General features: G+C 33.2%; 1 protein-coding gene across 13 annotated transcripts in view; it reads right to left on the bottom strand.

Annotated features, from left to right (window-relative positions):
• Positions 1 to 20,236, bottom strand: part of DGKB (diacylglycerol kinase beta) — a 723,408-nt gene that overhangs the window by 451,724 nt on the left and 251,448 nt on the right. For 8 of the 13 annotated variants that reach the window (XM_032286738.1, XM_032286728.1, XM_032286732.1 and 5 more), the window contains one exon: positions 6,106 to 6,141. The exons of 3 other annotated variants lie outside the window; for them this stretch is intronic. In XM_032286738.1, coding sequence (XP_032142629.1) covers positions 6,106 to 6,141 — 36 coding nt within the window. The remainder of the gene's footprint in view (positions 1 to 6,105; positions 6,142 to 20,236) is intronic. 2 more of the 13 variants (XM_032286731.1, XM_032286733.1) reach the window with 1 other exon arrangement.

Genomic DNA, 20,236 nt, shown 5'->3' with positions numbered 1-20,236 from the left:
AACATAATGCTGTTGACAAGTGTGGAAATAATTTACTCCAGGGATCTTGCATCCACATATAAAAAACAGAATCAATATTTTGTAAAAATGTGCAATGTGATATACCTTAATATAGTTATTCTTCCAAATTACCCAACAATTGTTATTTAGCATTTAAATTATTAAATGCTTACATTAGAAGAATTAAACAAAATTTAATTTGATTAGTTACAGCTGGGTGTGGTGGCTTATGCCTTTAATCCCAGCACTTTGGGAGATTAAGGCGGGCAGATCTTGAGATCAGGAGTTCGAGACCAGTCTGACCAACATGGTGAAACCCCGTCTCTACTAAAAATACAAAAATTAGCCAGGCATGGTGGCATGGGCCTGTAATCCCAGCTACTCAGGAAGCTGAGGTAGGAGAATCGCTTGAACCCGGTAGGCGGAGGTTGCAGTGAACCCAGACAGCGCCATTGCACTCCAGCCTGGATGACAGAGTGAGACTCCATCTCAAAAAAAAAAAAAAAAAAGGTTAGTTACAATGGAACTGGCAATTTGCAACGGATTATATATTTACGTGTTAATGGAAATTTAAGACATGCAAGTATATGTCTTTAAAGAGCTACCAAGCTATCTACTAACATTATTTTACTCTGGGCCACTCATACAGCTAAGGAAGTTCCTGTGTGCTAAGAACCTCTAGCTGGCAGATAGCAGTTGATTAAATGGTTTCATGTCCCTCCAAGCAGTAACCCCCCCTAAGTAAGCTGGGCAAGAGACTAAACAATTGCTTTAGAGTAAGCAATCAGAAATAATAAAAACAGGCTGAGTGTGGCGACTCATGCCTGTAATCCCAGAACTTCAGGAGGCTGAAGGAGGTGGATCGATTGAGCTAAGGAGTTCAAGATAAACCTGGGCAACATGGTGAGACCTTGTCTCTACTAAAAATATTTAAAAAATAGTCGAGTGTGGTGGTAAGATGCCTATGGTCCCAGCTACTCTGGAGACTGAAGTGGGAGGATCACTTGAGTCTGGGGGGTGAGGATTGCAGTGAGACAAGATCATACCACTGCACTCCAGCCTGTGACACAGCGAGACTCTGTCTTAAAAAAAAAAAAAAAAAAAAAAAAATATATATATATATATATATATATATATATATATATAATACTCATTTGTTTTACTTTATTTTCAACTTACATAGAAGTCATTCTGAGTTATTCATTATATTTTATTTAAGCAGCACAAGTTAATAGGAGGGTAGTTGAATACATTCTTCTATATCCAATGAGAAAATTGTCTTTCCTTTTAATATGAGGGACACGAAGGGAAGGCAACTGCATCCTTGAAAAATTTGCTGTCCTCCCAGTTTCACTAGCTGTTTTGGGAGGTAAATTGACCCTGACTGGCAGAGCTCTATTATGATATTTATGAGAGTTAGTTACCAATGTTGAAATTATTGAAAGTTTCAGAAAGAGCTCACCAATCTTAGTTTGCACAATCATTAAGAATAAAATTACTCTCTGATAATAGGGGACAGTGTTTGCCATTTAACCTTCAGTTTCTTTCTTTAAGTTTTGGGCTCTAAATCACAAAATAAATTACATTGTTATAATTAAGGCAAATTTCCTTCTGCCAGATAAATTATCTTAGATATACAAAGAGTTGGAAAATTGTTGCTTTAATCAATAGAAATTATTCAAACACTGAAAAGAGCTACTCTAACTTAAAAAAAGTCATGAAAGAATATAGAACTTATAACTACAAAATAGAATATACAGTTATTGATATTTGTGTTTGCTATGTAGACATTTTAAATGTAGAATTCAGTGTTTTGTGATCCAGAGACTCCACAAGTAGCACAACAAATCTTAACTGGGGAATATATTGTATTAGAATTCCAAAAGAATAATCATCATAATAAACAGAGAAGAAAAGCCAAAAAGACCATTCACAGTAAACAGAAAGATGAAATAAATAAAATAAAAAGACCTCACTTTAAATACGTGCTCTTAAAAAAAAATCTTTGTCTACGTCATGCTGATTCTCAGAGGTAGAGTATTTGTACATTGGTGAAAACTGCTTTCACAAAAGGGTTGTTTACCACAATACTTAAGCCTGCTGTTATTGATCACTGGCAAACTGCAAGCAGCAAGTGATGATTACCTCAAGAACAGGGTTTTCTTCTTTTTGTCCAATCTCAGCATGAGAAACTGGCAGCAGCAAACCACCTCCACTGGTACAAAGCTACAAAGGCAAGTGCTTTGCTGCCAACAGCTTTGCTTGAATCCTAGAGCTTACTTCCCCACTACTACTGCACAACTTGCCTGAATGGAGACTTACTCCTTTCTGCCACTGGAGCTAGGCCACATGAATTTTCCAGAGACTGTAGAGTTTTAACCCAAGGTATCATATGGAGATTCACAGCATTCAAGATCTCTCTGATGCAGAAATGTTACCACAGCCCCAAGTGGGGCTTACAAAAATGCAGTCTGAGACACCAACTTAATAACAAACTGCAAAGCTGCACCTTTAATCAGTATGGACTTAACGTGGAATTTGAACATTTTACTGGCTGAAGGAAACAAATTCATTTCAAAAATGGGAAAGGCTCTGAATCTACTACTAATCTGTGGAATTTGCAGTATAACTATTTGCTGGATAGAAAAACAGTCTTAATTTTTTTTAAAAAGTTTTAAACACATATAATAAATGATATAAGGTCTAAAGATTTTTATTTCTTTTAAACTTAAGTGAGTAATTTTTAAAAAACAAAAACAACTTTGGGTAAAGGCAAAAGTATGAGCTTAGAAGCCAAATCACATCTTTGTCTTTTATTTCTGGTTAAGCTTGGGCAAATTATTTACCATTGTTATGTTCCCACTAATTTTAACTATAAATTGGAAAATTCATGTTAAAAAAAGGAAAAAAATTAGATAAAAGTACTAACATAAAACAGGCACTCAGTAAACAGTAATGATTTTAAAGTATAGATAAAGAATTTTGACATATTCTATTATTAAGTTAGTCACAGGTATGCTGCCTGGTCACAATAGTAAAAAGCACATGTTGTAAAGAAGTGCTTTATTTAACATCCTATACTTTATTTGCCCACTAAATCACCATAGCTGAGAATAATTGCTGTGGTAATCTGAGTGGTGTCTTTGGGGGAAACAGGAGGCAACAAAGCAGACAAAATGACAACTGGTCTTAAAGTACCTGGGGTGTTAGTCGCTTCCTAAACTTGAAGGTGCACTTTGTGACTTGATCCACAAGTCCCGGTTTTCATACATGAGACATGAAGTTCGTATTTGCTCCTAGGATAATTTTATCCCGGGTATAAACCACTTACAAGACTTCTGTTAAGAAAATCCTTATTGGAAGGAATGAAATTTAGGAAAGAGAGGGTCTATGACAAAATAATTCAATGTTGACTATGTGCTAGCATATGGCAGCACCATTATAAAACAATGTGTGTAAGTTTGTGTGTGTGTGCGTATATATTATATATACAGTATACATACACATATACATAGGCATATAATTTATATATAAAAGCAGACTGTGGGCCTGGTATGGTGGCTCATGCTTGTAATATCAGCACTTTGGGAGGCCGAGGCGGGAGGATCACGAGGTCAGGAGTTTGAGACCAGCCTGGCCAACATGGTGAAAACCCACCTCTACTAAAAATACAACAAATTAGGTATGCATGGTGGTGTGCACCTGTAATCCCAGCTACTCGGGAGGCTGAGGCAGGAGAATTGCTTGGGCCTGGGAGGCGGAGGGTGCAGTGAGCCGAGATTGTGCCACTGTACTACAGCCTGGGTGACAGGGCAAGACTCTGTCTCAAGAAAAAAAACAGACTTTGTAACCAATCTCAAACTTCCTCACTCTCCATTCCCTTTGTAAACCATACTGACTGTCCTCACAGTAAAGTGAAGGTATGCACCAGGAGGAACCTCTCCTGTATGCTCACACTCATTGCCTTCTTCTACCAGCTAAGTTAAATGTCCAACGTAGTGACTTCTTAGTCCCCAATCTTTTTATGCCAGTTTCAAGTAAAACTTACCTTGTAATTGTTAACTGTGTAATGTAATTATTACTCGAATCATTGAATTTTGAATACAAAATGAAAGAGTCGTCTCTATAAAAAATAACTTGCAAGCTTTACAAAGACAAAATAACACAAGCTCTGTGTGTGTGTGTGTGTGTGTGTGTGTGTGTGTGTTGTGTGGTGTGTATGAGGAGTGGTCAAATTAAGTTTAGAGAAAACAACTGTGAAAGCTTTGGGTATTAATAATAAAAAAAGCGAGTATTTTTACACTCAAATTGGTTCACAGGTGTTCTTGACATTTTGTTAGACTTTAAAAGAATTGAAGCTATTATAGGTGATATGCTTGTGATATATGCAAGGAAGACAAGACACCATTTCCAATTAGAAGATCTGTCCTCATAGAAAAGACCCTAATCCTCAAAAATATAGCCAATGAATATAAATTTACATATTTTAAGTTAAACATTTAATGTATGTATATATCTTTCTATATGTTCTCCCACATATACTTTAACCACATTTTCCGTTAACCAAGGAGCAACTGTTCCTGATGGTAGAACATAAGGTTTCTTGTCTCTCTGTGTGTATATATGTGCATTCACACACTCAGCCATGCATATATCCATGCATGGGCTTAAGGCAATTTTTGGAACAACAAAGTTGAAAAATCTTCTATAACGACTTTGAGGGATATTGTAAAGTTTAAGTTAATGTAAACCAATATATTGTGCCAGAAAAAAATAAATATAGGAAGACTTTTAAACACTTCATATCAAAATGACATTTTTCCTAAAAACTGAAAAAGTATATTAAAAAATTTAGATCTATTTACTAAAACCATATGATATGAATTATATAATTGAATACAGGGGGACATTTTGGAGGTTAACAGATCTAAAAAGAAAACTTTACATCTCAAATCAAGGGTCCTATATTCATTGATTGGGTTGATGACAAGGACAGAAACAAACTTAAGAACCTGAAGATGTAAAATTAATGGTGTCAAACTGAAATAATCCAATGCAATAGTAAGCTGTCCTAATACTTTTGCCACTTGAATATATAATTTAGCATCTATATTTTATAATTATCCTAACGGCATCAACTCACTTAAAGAATATAAAATCAGCTTAACATTTTCTAGATTAGAAACCTTATATTTAAGTGTATCTCCAAGTATTTTTAAGCATGTCTTTGGCTAAAAATGAGAACTTTTTTTTTTAAATTTAACAAAGGGGTCTACACTGATTAAAAAGCCATCTTTGGTGGGGAGAAAATAGCAGTTATTACACTTTCATGCAATCATGTTAACCTCTAAATAAATTCATAATCTTATGTAGCATTCATATGTTATAAGTAATACTTTCTAAAACAAGCAGATTTAAATTACAATTTTAAGGAAACCAATGCGATTTGGGCATTTCCTATAGAGATAATAACAATTGAATAGTATATTGTCACAGAACGATGTGGAGGCTTTGCTTCATCAACGCAAGGGTAAAGCAAAGATGTTACTGAAAATAATTGTTGTGGCAATGTTTCATTTTATTTTCAAAATAAAAGCCATTTATTCTGTGACTATATTTTATTCTGATGTCTTTCTATACAATGGCATGGGACAGGTGATTAATGTAGTTGTATTCTTTTAAAAGTGATGGGCACTTCAAAGTAAGCAAGAGTCTCTCAAGTTACTGCCATTGAAGCTTACATTTCAATGACTCAAAGAATAATTGTTTTGGATTTCCTGCAATGTATCTATATTTTAATGTGAAAAAAATGGACATAACCCTATTTTCCTATGCTAGTAAAAACTTTTTGCAAAGTAACCTTTATTTTTCTCTGTGAACTTTAGGTCACATAACTACTTGTTTTCCTACAGATTGAAAATTCTTCAAGTATATTCCATCACTGAAAACATGAAAATCCTCACTTCTAATTAGTGGAATATGAAAAAAATAAAATATAAAATGCTGGTATTCAAATGAAACTGAGCCAGCATTGTTCTTTATAGCAATGCAAGATGTATAATGACCTATAATTGTAAGTGTGAAAACCTGTTTTTGCTTACGCACCTCAGGAACTGAAACTCCTGAAGTGGGCAGAGTCTGCTGAAAAAGAGAAGTTCATATTAAAGCTGAAAGAGTCAAACTCAAAACAAAGTATCAATGAAGTTTCGCATATCATTATACGGCTGTGAAATAAATTAGTAAATTAAAAATACATTTCCTTGGTATAGTTTTACTGCTTCCTTGAATTAAAAAAATAAATATCTTTTCATTGAATAAGAAAATCTCGAACACAGAGTGGGTTAGGTTGTGAAATTATTTATCCAAAACACAACTTCATCTACCCAAGGCATGCTGATCAACCTCTTTGGCCAGCTGTATCTCCAAGTTCCATTCTCTTTTATTAACAATTTCCATTAATTTTTTAACTTGCCCTTTGCCCATCCCACTTTTCATTTTGAAGTCCAACTCTCATTCCTTCCTAAAAATATTGTGTCTTTTGAACGTAGACATAGCTTATGTTGTTCATTTTATTTCGTGATACTCTGGAAATAAGAAAACATATTCCATTAATATTAGTAAAAGAATAAAAAGTATAATTAAATAAGTAGCAAGATTTTACTTGAGAGTAATTTTTAAAGATAGGGCAAAATACATTGACTTTAGTCTTCACAATTCTATTTTCCATTATCTACCACCACCTCCCACTTTGTAGTTCACATTGGAAAGGTTTTGTTTTGTTTAGTTTTGTGGTAAGAAACAGATAAAAAGTCACTGAACTCCAAAAGCCTGCATTCTATGGAAGTAAGAACATAAAATACATATTTGGATAAACAGTTGACAAACCACACACACAATACTAAAGTTTTCCCATGCTAGAATGGGAGAAGAAGAGTTGGAAGGGAAGCCAGGAGTTCTTAGATATTTGTGTGTCCCTGCAAAGAAAGAGGTAGTCAGTATATTCCTTTTTCCTCCCCAGATATAAGTTATATGAGGGACGGTCTGGCCAATGCTAGATCACCGAGACAGGTATGAAAAATCTGAGAGTCCAGATATTATTATACTTTCTTACCCAGTAGAACTTTAGAAAGGCAGCAAGAATGACAACAACAACAAAATAGCTGTATCTGAGACAGGTAAAACCTGACACCCTCACAGCTGTGCAGAATAGAGATAGACTAAAAGAATTCAATGCACTCAAAAATGATACAGAAGGACAAGAAGAGGTCCAGCAGAGCCTCACGGAAAATTAAGGTGTTCAGGAATACAGCTCTATCTGGAAGATGCCGCCATAATGTAAGCAGAAAGTACTGTAGGTACAGATTTCCGGTCAAAAGAAGTCATGAGGTAGAAGAGTATGAGCTCTGGTCAGCTATTCCACTCCACAGGAGAATCTAATGGAAGTAACAGATGTTGTTTTGAAGATAAATTGACCATAGGTTTGGTAGAGCCTTTACTGAAAGTTTTCTGATTTCAGGAACATGCTTGGCTTCTGAGTCCAAATCAGTCTACAGAACACGAGGGACAATGAATGTTTGTGCTAGTTTCTCTCTTGGTTAATTCGAAGATATTGCTAACCTTATTATCTTTCTTTCTCTCTTAGCTTCAGATTGAAACTTAAGGTCTGAATAAACACTGCAAGACATGAATATAATTCTTCCATCTCTGTCATAATATATACAAGTTTGCTCTTCCTCAAATTCAGATCAAGAATGTTATCCTATGGATCCTTATCCTATTCTATGCCATGGACCCAGGAAACTCTCAGAGACTCTCAAGCAACCAAAATAAGAGACTTCATTCAGCCTCCAGAGCATGAGTCAGAGATGCCTTTTACCTTAGAAGAATGTATGCTTACAATGCATACCTTTGCAGAGAGCAGGCATTGGACAGACAAGTGAAAAGATTATGGCTGTCTAAATGGTTGAGAATAACAATCAAATGCAACGCAAGAGCTTCAGATAGCTCCTGGTCCACTTCCACTTTTACCACCCCAAAAAAGTAAATAAATAAAGGCAACAGAAAGCATCTTTGGGATAAGAGTAGACATTTGAATATGGACAAGATAATGACTGATATTATGGAATCACTGTCAATTTTCTTAGTTGAGAGTATAATAATGTCATTAAGTAGAAAATTGTCCTTAGAAAAGTATATATAAAGAAATTATGGCAACATAATAGCAATTATCAAATATATGTGGGAAATACAATGGATTTGTTATATTATTTGTGAACATTTTGTAATAAAGTTTGAGAGAAAAAAGTTTTTTCTACTCCTCCATTATATTCTTTAATGCCTAAAAGTGTGTAAAAATGTTTCTAAAATGAAATAAAAATATGTACATTATCTCAGTGGAAACTATGAAATTGCTAGAAGTTTGGGGGAGAAGTCATGGAGGCGGGTGGGAGAGAAATGAAGGAGTACTATTTTCATGGAGACGGAGCTCTCTTTTAAAACGGAAATAGAGGTAAGTTTCTAGGCTGCTGGGACAAAGGAACAGACAGAGACAGTGAGGAAACTATCAAAGATAAATGAAAAACAAGGGCTTTTGGAAAAAGCAATATTTCAGTTATTGATAGGCATTGCACTTTTCCGAATGTGTTTCTTTTGGATCGCAAATGCAGAAACCCACAGGGGCCAAGAAGATAATACACATGGGTAAAAACAGATCTGATGTTGCAAAGGCAAAAACTATGCCATTCTGGATAATAAACAACCCGTTTGAAATTATCAAAAAAAGAAAAAGAAAAGACATTGTGGTATGAAATTGAAACCTAGCTATCATTTTGCTATTAATTGGTAATTTAGGGATAACATGTGTGAAGTCTTCCTTTTTCTCGGAGCAGTAGGGATATGAGGTATCTACCAATAGAGAGCAAGTGAGGTTGGCAAAGAGGTGGTGCAGTGAAAAAGGTAATGAAACAGAGGTTTGTGGCTGTTTCTCTAAAAAACAAACACACAAAAATGCAGTAGCAGATTAACCAACACTGATGATCCAGCTGGAGCTAGAAGTTTTAAACATGTAAGAGAGAAAGCCACCAGCCCTGAGAATTTTATTATGCAACACTCAGGCTTCTGAGAGAAACACTAAAAATTTACTCCAAGAACAAGAGTGACAAACCAACATATATCTAAGCTCGTTTACAACCAAATGTATAAACAGAGTTATATTTTAAATTCACATGTTCATCAGATTATTTCTGTTACAATTAGCAAACCATGGTAATTCGATCTTAAAAAAAGTAGGAGCTTATTAGGAAATAAATTTAGCTATCATATTACTTCTTTTTACTCTCCTGTACTTAATTTTTAAATATCAAAGATGAGCAAAGAAAATATTTTAGTTTTTTTGAAAATTATCACGAGTGCATGATTCTAAATGTAATATATTTTTAATCAGAATTAATATAGAAACTGTATATTTTTATTTAATCCAATGTGAGGTGTGACTACAGAGAAATGTGATTGATTTTATTTAATCAGTATCTTTTTAATATTAAATAGAATACACAGTACAGATAATTAGTTTAAAAGATGCATTTACCTTCAGGGCACTTATTAAGTTCAATTTAATATCAAAGAATTTTTTAAAATTCTATTATTCTTAAGTATTAGGATATCTCTTGTCTTCATATTTTCTAATGTGTAATCATTTTAAATTGACAATTTAATCCAAATTGTCATAGGACAAAGAAAAATCTTTGGTGGAGATTATTGGAGGTTTGACTTAGTTAAGATATAATGAGAGCACAGAACTTACATTAAAAGAGTCATTAGTTATTTCAAGACCAAAGGAAAATTTTTTAAATGATACCTTATACCTATATAAGAACATTTATATTAATACACATATATTTTATATTTTCCACATATATATATATATATATTTCATGTTTGTTATTTTGCCTCATTTAATACACCCACTAAACCAATCTTTCAGATTGGGAAGTTGAAATCAGAGAGCTTAGCTGCCTAGCCCAGGAAAATAAAGTCAGTGATAGAATATTGCTTCCCTAACACAGGTTCTATTTGTTCAAATAACAGTAGTGGCAAGAAGAGATTTTTTTTAAATGACTATTTTTAGTTGTGCCTCCATTTTCTAAGTGGTTTAGAAATAAAATTATTTTAAAATACTGAAGAGTGAAAATATTTAGAAATCACTGTATTTACAAAGTGATACACACACACACACACACACACACACGCACGCACGCACGCACACACACATACTTGTTTTGCCTGAAAAACTGGCTTGAAGAATAATACGAATTAATTTAACACAATAACTTCCAGTGTAGTAGTTAGCTTAAGTGTTCCAAATAAAACTATTTTTCCCCCTTCATATACAATTGAATATCTCTGGCATCAGAAAAGAAGCAAGAGACAGAGAAAAGACTAGGGCAAGGTAAAGAAAAACCATCTTCATAAAATGACACTTTGTCTTAGCTGGACAGCTAAAGTTGTTCTCTCACACAAGATAAAATATATTGGGAGGATCTCTAAGATATATAAATTACATATATATTTGACTTCCATGAATTTTATTTTCATATTTCAGTTTCACATAATTTGTTTAAACTTTATAATACTTGAGGTCCTTGTGTACACTCATGCACATGAATGCAATGCAAATTTTAAACAGAAAGTGAAGTAAAAATGTTTTAATATTACCTATAATATTTATCTTTATTAAAATCTTTAATAAAGAGTATTTCAGTCATAATACAAGTAAGACAATCAAAAGAATCATAAATTATTTTTCTTTTCCACAAAACTTTGACATGTCTAATTAAGATGTAATATAAAAACAAAACATTTTAAAAGCTACCCATATTGTAATTTTATCCTGGGTCCTTGGACTAACTTCTTCTCACCTGACTCAAATTTTAAAGCTTGCATTAACAGAAATTTAATGGTAATATATATTTTTAACTGTGGTTATTTCACAACCCTTCAACTGTAATGGTTCACAAAATATTCTATTCTTACTTTAATAAATATGACTGTTTATGTCTATTTTATTGTCCAGAGGCTATCGACAAGAAGAGAGTGTGAGGCTCCTCCCACCCTCTCTCCCTAAATATGTGTCTAGATGTATGTCTGGAAAGGAAACGCAACTGAAATTTCAGGAAAGGTGAAACAAGCGCAATGGGTACCTACTGCAATGGATATGTAAAAACCTAAAACATATCAAATGTTGTCAATTAAAATGTTAAATATTTATCTTTACAGAGATATCCAAATCCTCTCAAACATGGATTTCTAAACATAAAAGCAATCGGTAAGAACAACTAAGCCAAATTTTAACATTACTGGCTTGCCTACTTGATTAACTAGCAAAAGACACCATTTGAAATGAGTAACACCCTCTATTTAGTTAGGTTTCACAAAATCATTAGAAGTAGATATTATTAAAGAGGTGTTCTTTAAGTCGTGATCCACAGTAAGAATATTTGAATATTTACACACTTGTAAAATAATTTTACAATAACTATTCATTCTTTTGACCTCATTCTCTGGTACATTGTACTCTTTTTTTCTCCTCACATCTATTTTTCTCTACTTTCTCTAAGTATTGTTTTTCTTTCCATTTATTTCCTGAAAGGCTGGGCTAGGTTCCTTAAACTTATTTCATGCATGATTAATTGTTGGGGACTGCAGCATGAACATTAAAAACAGCCTTAGAACATGGGATATTGAGAAAAGAAACTATCGCTCCTGCCACTTACAAATTGAGTGGTTCTAGGTAATTTTCTTAATCTCCCTAAACTTCACATTCCTCAAATGTTCACTGGGCATCATAATTACACCTACCTGAAGGATTAAAAAGAGAATGTCTGACATATTTAAGTTCTCAATAAACGGTTAACTGTTTTATTAACATCAGAACCAAAATGATTCCCTTAGTTTTCACTACCTGCTCAAGAACTCAGCAAGAAATCATGAGTTACACTTTCTTTAGCTTAACATACTTTTTGTTGTGAATAAGTAGATGGAAAGCAACAGAATTTTTTAAAATAAAAACATCTATTTGGGGGCTATTAGAGATGCACAAGAAATGATGGAGAAGGGTAGAGAATAGATCAAAGAGAGAAAGCAGTGGAGAAAAAAAGAGACAGGAAGCTCTTAGAAGAAAAAACAAAATCCTCTCTCTGTTGTTTTCCTCAATTTTAGATACTGTTCTTTCCAAAGACTGAGCAAAGAAAACATTGAAAACGAGGAGAATGATGGGAGCTGATATTTAGAAAAACCATCTTCAAAACACATTTCAAAATGAAACATGCACAGCCTATTGACTATTCTTTCAGATTATTCTTCAGAACTCTTAATTTACATATAATTCATTAATGGATACCTACTTATGAGTGTGTCTTTGTATACGTGATTATGTTTGTGTATGTTTGGGACAGGGGTCTGAGGAAGGTTGGTAGCTTGAAAAAAAATTGCTCCCTTCAATGAAGTCAATATAATAGACTGATAACATATAAATTTTATGTTCATAAAATTAATCTATAATATTTCCTATTATGCCTATTTTCTCTCCCTGTAAAAGCATGAGCCAGTTCTAGAAATTTATCATTGTATAGTTAGTGTATTGGGCTTTACAGAATATAAAAATATCACTATAGATAATGAAAGAATATTGATAATAATATTTAGAATTAAAGCTTAGGTCTCCTTTTTATCATCCTTGAAAAAGATCTTGAATTAAAAAACAAAGAGGTTATAATGGGATTTGTTCTCGTCTTTTTCTCCTTTAAATATCCATTGATCTCATGACAAAGTATTTTCTAACCAGGTTAAAGTCAAATTCTGTACTCACATTAGGCTAAGATTCAATCGAGTTAAATTTTTGCACTGACTACCAGTCAACCTTATCATGAACTTTCATTATGTGCATGTAATTAATTGGGTCCAACGAACAATATCAGTTCTGAGTTATAGACTCTTTTCCCCCGACCATATAATTAGAATATAATTACCCACAGGATATCAGAATGATGCAGAACCTTTCCTCTAAATGCGCCCTCATTAGGAAACAAGTCTCAATATACATTTATTCAATCAGTGTGAATTAATTAAAATGTTACTGAAATAAAAAAGGGTAGCAATAAAGAGTATCTGACATCTATTAAGAGACTATCACTTGAGATCTGCCTGCATAGTTTATATTTAAATCCATTTAGCTGAAGTAGAAACTTTGCTATGTAATGTGATATACATCCAGTGTACTAGGAAATCTCAGTACATACATTTGTGTGTCATCATTTTTGAAAAGAGTGCAAAACATAACTACAAAATCTTTAACAATTAGATAGGAATCTAATAGTCCCATTATTCCATAAAGATGTTTGTCATCAGATAGAATCTATCTGGTGAGCAAAAATCATTTAACTCTAACTATTTAATCAATTATTTGTTTAACCCACTACCTTAAATTACAAATCTGAAAATATCTGTCCCAACATGGCTCAGGAAAAACAATCAGAAAAGCCCACACTTGTGAAAACAATAATTATTTTTTTGTCTTTTAATAAAATAACCTGAATTACTTAAGCTAGTTCAAGTAATTACATGAGCATATTTTCTTTTAAGCAGTACATTCATATACAGCTAAGAATAGCTTCTTAAATGAATGAATAATATATCATACCACACATTCCAATTACAAAAAATACATTAAAAAATAGTAAATACACAAAGAAGCTGAGGGACACATGATACATAGCTCCCAAGAAGCTGCTGATTCAAGCAGTAACATTCTACCTAAGAGCTATTCATCTTTATTTCTCCAGGCATATAGTTATATTAAATAAACCTTTGTTCAATAAATAAATAACCCTTGTACAAAGGAATACTCAGCATTAGTCAAAAATAATGCCATGAACTGTTAACATAAAAATTTCACAGCTGCATGTAATAAAGCAAGATACATACACATTTTCAAGCTTTCAATGTTACTATAGATTCCTCAGAAATTTTTAGCTTTAGATATAGGTTTTATAAAACATAGTTCTGGTAATAAAAATTTAGTATTCAATTTTGCAAGTAGACGTGGACCACTTTGTAATGGAAATTCTGCATGAGTATTAAGATACTAGGCTATGTACAAATGTATATGTCTTATATGTTCTTTAGGAGCAAACTCCAACCAGTTTTAAGTTATTATTTAAATTATTAAATTATTATAATCTTATAGAGCTAAAAACAGGAATTTTTAACTCTATAAGATTATATGTTTATATATATATATGTATATATATATATACACACACATACACACGTGTGTGTACATGTATATACTTGTGATTATAACATTTAAAAAATGTATTTTATTTACATAATTTATATAAATATATGTGAATATATACTTACATGCAGATATATATGTATATATGAACGCATGCTGTAATCACATTTGGTATAATATTCTATTTAGACACTAAACTGGTCTTGGAGGAGACCAAAAGTGAAAGAAGTAATGGTTCCACCCTGCTAAGGAAATGAAGATTGTCTTACAAAGGTTTGCTTTATTGTTAACTTAAAATATTTTTAGAATTTCAGTAATAAAGACATGGAGCTGGCCAGTCACAGTAATCCCAGCACTTTGGGAGGCCGAGGCGGACGGATCACGAGGTCAAGAGATCGAGAACATCTTGGCCAACATGGTGAAATCCCGTCTCTACTAAAAAATACAAAAATTAGCTGGGCGTGGTGGCGTGTACCTGTAGTCCCAGCTACAAGGGAGGCTGAGGCACTGAACAGAGAAGGCGGAGATTGTAGTGAGCCCAGATTGCACGACTATATTCAGACCTGACCAAAAACAAAAACTCTTTTTAAAAAAAAAAAAAAAAAAAAAAAAAAAGACATGGAGCTATAGTTCCTTGCTGAAAATATTCTATTTGAATAATATTCACTAAAATGCTAGATTAGCTAGGAGTAATTTCTACCAAAAAGCCACAACTTGTAAACAAGAGAATGTGAATATTTTTGATGTTTCATTTTGTAGGAAACATCAATTTTCATTTTCTGAACACAAAGAAGAATGAATATTTATGTTACATGGAAACTGTATTGCTTAAATTTTATTTAAACCTATGATTTTAAAATACAATTTAATATCCACAGAAAAACATCTCAATTCTCCTCAGAATTCTGAAAATGTTCCCTTTATACTCTCTACCTGTTATAACTCCACATTTTACATCTAAGGCATTTTACAGTACCATCTATTGGATATTTTATATAACTACAACACAACAATCACAAGCTAGTCAAAATTTAGTAATAACTAAAAAAATGCTTCAAGAGCCGTTCCAGAAACTAAATGATAATTTGGTATCCGCTAATATTTCCTCATCATCACACACTTTAAACTCAATTTTATTACCTTGTAATAACATAACTATGAGTTATCAATTTTTAAAAAACTAAGCCTCCTTGTCATATATTTGTTTTAATTTTTACTTGATATATATGTCGCTGTCTGATTTTTTTTTTTTTCTTGACTTGGGGAAAAGAGTGATAAGTGATGGGAATTTTCAAAAGTTGACTGAATGTTATTCATTCACTCGGCAAATATTTGTTGAGAATCTAGTCTACGTCCAAATCAAATTACATACTAGAGATAAAGAGATAAATCCTTTCCCTGGGAGCGATAAGAATGATGGAGGTGCTAGTCAATGAGCATAAGGAACAGCTTCCCAAGAAATGATTTAAGTTCAATTCCTGCTATGTTGGCTTTGAGGCTTCTGTGGGCTACCTGAGAGGAGATTTAAACATGAAGTGAGCATTTTGATCTAGATACATGTGGGGATAATGGGCTCACACAGACATATTCAAACGTGGTAGCTGTAGCCCTGGAACTGGATGAGATAATTTAGAAAGTGTGAGTGTAATAAGATGAGAAGTGAACAAAAAATGAAAGTTTTACATATTAAAGAATGAAAGGAAGACTAGGAATTTAGCAATATTGGCAAAGTGTGGCTTAAAAGGTGAAGGAAAACCCAGTGGCAATGCACTGGATGAGCGTCAGAGGCTATGAGATGTAATCAACTCAAACAGTGCCAAACACCGCAGAGCATTCAAAAAAGATTATACTTGGAAATAGTTTCCAGTAGATGCTGGTGGGAGCTCAAAGCAGATCCTCTGCTACCTTGCCAGAGCACCCATCACCAGCTGCTATGAGTGTTAATTTCTGAAAGCTCGCAGTCATCCCTAAGAATTATCCTTTACTCACAAATAGGCTGTGCCAGGAGGCCCTAGATAATGACTGACTTATGTAAGTGAGAAAAGGCCAACCTCCTTGCCTTAAATTAGAAACAATCCTATGATAGGATTTTTGCTCCAAAGCTGTAAAGGTACAGGTCAAGGCTAAACTATCACCATGATTATTTTCTTGCTTAGAGCTTGCCTCTTCCTTTTTCTGTCTCCTTCCCTTCATTAAAGGTTGTATTTTTTTCTTTCTAAAGAGCTCTTCCTCCTTCATAAATCACACAAAGCTAAATCTTGGTGTAATGATCTACTCCCTGGAAACCCACCTAAAAGAGTGCAATTAGATTTAGTAAGGATAGCAAGAACAATTTCATATCCATGTTACAGTCAGAAGTTACACTAATGTGGGTTGAGAAGAAAGAGAGGAATGTGACACAGTGGGTGTACCTACACACCTGCATATATATACTTATGATTATGTGAGGAGCCAGACAAGAGTCAGAATGCAAATACAAGAACTGCACAGAAGAAGGACAAACAGCTCTTTCACTGGAACGAGTTCTACAACACACTAACAGTAAAAACAAAATTGAACTACTGGACTCAAATCAAGGTGCTGTTTAGTGCTAACTTACATAAGTGTGCTGGATTATACCTTTGTCTATGTTTTTCATATTGTAAATTAGGAAATCGATATTTTACTAAACATTAATGAAAAATATCATGAGAGGAGAAAAATGGGGAGCTCTGGGAGAATTAAGGCAAAGAATAAAAGAATGAAGGAAATCTGAAGAATATACACATTGGGAGACTCAAGGATGTTGAAGAAATGATAACCAAAGGAAGTAATCTGAAAACATTTGTGGTCAAGATAAAATGAGAATAACGTAACAAAGAATACATCACTAGGTAGAGAGCAGTAATCTTCCAGGGTTTGGCCTTCCTTGGGCAAATGAGGCTGAATAAGTTAAAATTCTTTAGAGTATTAGCAACAAAATTTCAACTGATAGATTTTTATAAACTAGACTGGACAGCAAGGAGTGATCATGGAAAGCTCAATTGAACTATCCTTATCCCACATAAAAGGGAATATGGGTTGAACTAGGAAACAAAGATAGAAATGAGCCAGCGATTGTGGTATTATTTACAAAATTGATGTGTGGACCAACAGTTATATGTAAATTAATTCTTCATCAGTTTTCAAGTAAAAGTTGAGAATAAATAAGCTATATTTAATAGTAAAACAGAAGAACTCACGTACATAAACACTTTCTGATCACCACTGTTTCAGTAGCAATCATTAAAAACCACAATTACCTACGCAAGGTGGAATTTATCTTTAAATGACTCGTGGTGGTTAAGAATGTCTGGTTTTGACTGCATTAAAAATTTTAAAATTAAAATATAAAAATAATATAAAGTATTTGCTTCTACCCTAATGCCCTTATATCTAGATACCTAGATATTTGCCTTGCCCCAACCCCAAATTCCTTTGAAAGGTGAAAGCAGAAATACCAACACAGAAGTTCACATATTTGGGAACTTTTATGCTATAGCGTATAGAAATTTACTTTCACAAGTGTTTAACGAAAACTGTAAGCTTTGCACATTCTTGCCAACACTGGGTATTATCATTTACAAAATATTTGCTAAAATGGATTAAAAATTACATCTCATTGTTTTAATTTATATTTTTTCATTGCTTTTTACAATATAGGAATTGGTTTTACAATATAGAGATTGCATTTTACAATACAGGGATTTGTTGTTGTTGTTGTTGTTATGATGCTTATCTTTGATTTATAACTTTTGGGACTTAGCACTGTCTTTAAATAAAATTTTCATTGCTCAAGGCAATCAATATTGTATCTTTCTCGCTTTGGAAAAAAAAAAAAGGAAAAGATCATGCCTAGGCAAAATTACATCTTTATTTCATTTTTTTGTAATAGATATAATATAGAATTTACCTTACTTTATTTTCATGTGGTTATACAATAATTCTGATACCACTGATGTTCCACCAGATTTCATATATGGCTTTTATAATAGACTACATAATAATTAGAAATAGTTCAATACATCTTTAGACTTTCTATCATATCTTTAAAACTTCTAGAGCAATTACTATATTATTTTGATTGCTGCAAATTGAACAAACATATTTTCAGGATTTCTTAGAATAAGCATTTTATTACTCTTCCTTTTCAAAATTTTATAATGTTTATATACATTTATTCTTCCAGGCAAAATTTGAAATTATTTTGTCCAGCCAAAAAATTGCATGCAAATTGCACCAAGTATATAAATTAATTTGAAGCAAGGTAGGTTCTTCTTCATTCAGTGTAGTTTTCTTTACACTTAAGAGAATAATTTAGTTTTTTGTTTGTTTGTTTTACTTGGGGGTAGCATGATCTCTTTTCACTTTGTTGCCATTCTCTCTAGTAGTAAGAGGAGATTTTCTTAATCCTCTTCTCCAGATTACTTTTATTAGTTGTCCTCAGTGTTGATTTTGCCTTATTCTAATACAGATATAGTTAATTTCCCCTAAGACATTATATTTTTCCTATGGTCTTTCTTAATTCTTTCATTTCTTTCAAATCAGTGCACTATAAAGTAAATGTTTTCTTTAGTATTCTTGACCATCTAAAACAATTGCTATTGGTATTTTTTTCCATTTGATGAAATAAAACAATATATGGCATTCATCTAACTTTCATCTGTCATGCTGCTTCTTTATTTTCAACTTGCATAATGATCACTATTTTATTTGGCAATAGGTAGACTTTTTAATACCAAAATGCACTTGGGTCATAAATGATCAATCTGCATCGACAGTTGTTATAGAAAAGAAAAATCAAAGGAACCAAATACAACTACACTGATTATTGGAATATTGTTTAGATACTGTTCACTACAGAAACAACTGCACATAGGAAAATTAATCTGTCTCGGTCACCACAAAATAATAAATATTTTCTCTAACTGAATGCAATAAAGCCTAGAATACTTATTTTTGCTAAGGCTACCAAGAAACTCTAGGAAATAATGAAAAATTACCCTTGTTAACTTTGAATGCTATTGTGAAATAAGTTTAAGTTTTCACTTAATTTTGGCACAAATTTACTATGCTTTATTTTGCTGCATATGGTATATTATATAAGCTGTTTTGAATACTCTTAACAATAACTTGTAGAATCATTTAAATCATTCATGAATATATAATCTCCCATCCTAATTTTAGAAGCAGGCATATATAATATTCTTTGTATTAAGTTTATTTTTAAAATTTAGCTTTTAATACATTTTAATCTTTCTTTGGATAATGCTCATATATTGCTGTATGTTTAAGATTTCCAGACACCATCAAAATGGCTGACTAAAGGAACCTAGCACTCACCTCCTATGCAAAGAAAGGCCACAACAGCAAAGAAATAACCACAAATCAAATGGAGCATCTAAGGGAGAACACAAATTCAGCAAGAAAATGACACAGCCCTTCTAAGACATGGAAAAGTCCTGATGGCACCATAAAAATAAAAGCAAAGCAGCTAGCTAGGATCAGCACAGAGGGAGGAGAAACTCTCCATTGCAAGGAGAAGGTAGGTGAGAGATCCCTAGTCATCTACATTCCTCACCATAGTGTTTAGAATCCTAGGGAAAGAAAAGCCCATCAGCACTCACTGACTCTGAGTCTAGTACAGAGAGTTTCCTGGAGTTCACATGACTGTGTTATTCCAGAGTGGAAATTCAAGCTGGGTGCCCCACACTCCTGAGATCAAAGCTGATGAATTATGACATTATTTTGAGAGAAGAATCATCACCAGAATACATTTTGACTTGGGGCCTAATAGCCCCTGTATCTCTGCATCCATAGCATCCCACTGACATTCTCCCACAACCACTGAGAGGGCTACATTCTCATGAAATCAACTGGAACCAGTAGTGTAACTGTGTCCCCAGCATCGAAGTCTCTGTACTC

The sequence above is a fragment of the Sapajus apella genome, unplaced genomic scaffold (assembly GCF_009761245.1).
Source record: "Sapajus apella isolate SASKATOON/1434 unplaced genomic scaffold, GSC_monkey_1.0 scaffold19, whole genome shotgun sequence".
Lineage (NCBI taxonomy): Eukaryota > Metazoa > Chordata > Mammalia > Primates > Cebidae > Sapajus > Sapajus apella.
Note: the sequence above shows the minus strand (reverse complement) of the source record. Positions and strands in the feature narration are given on the sequence as shown.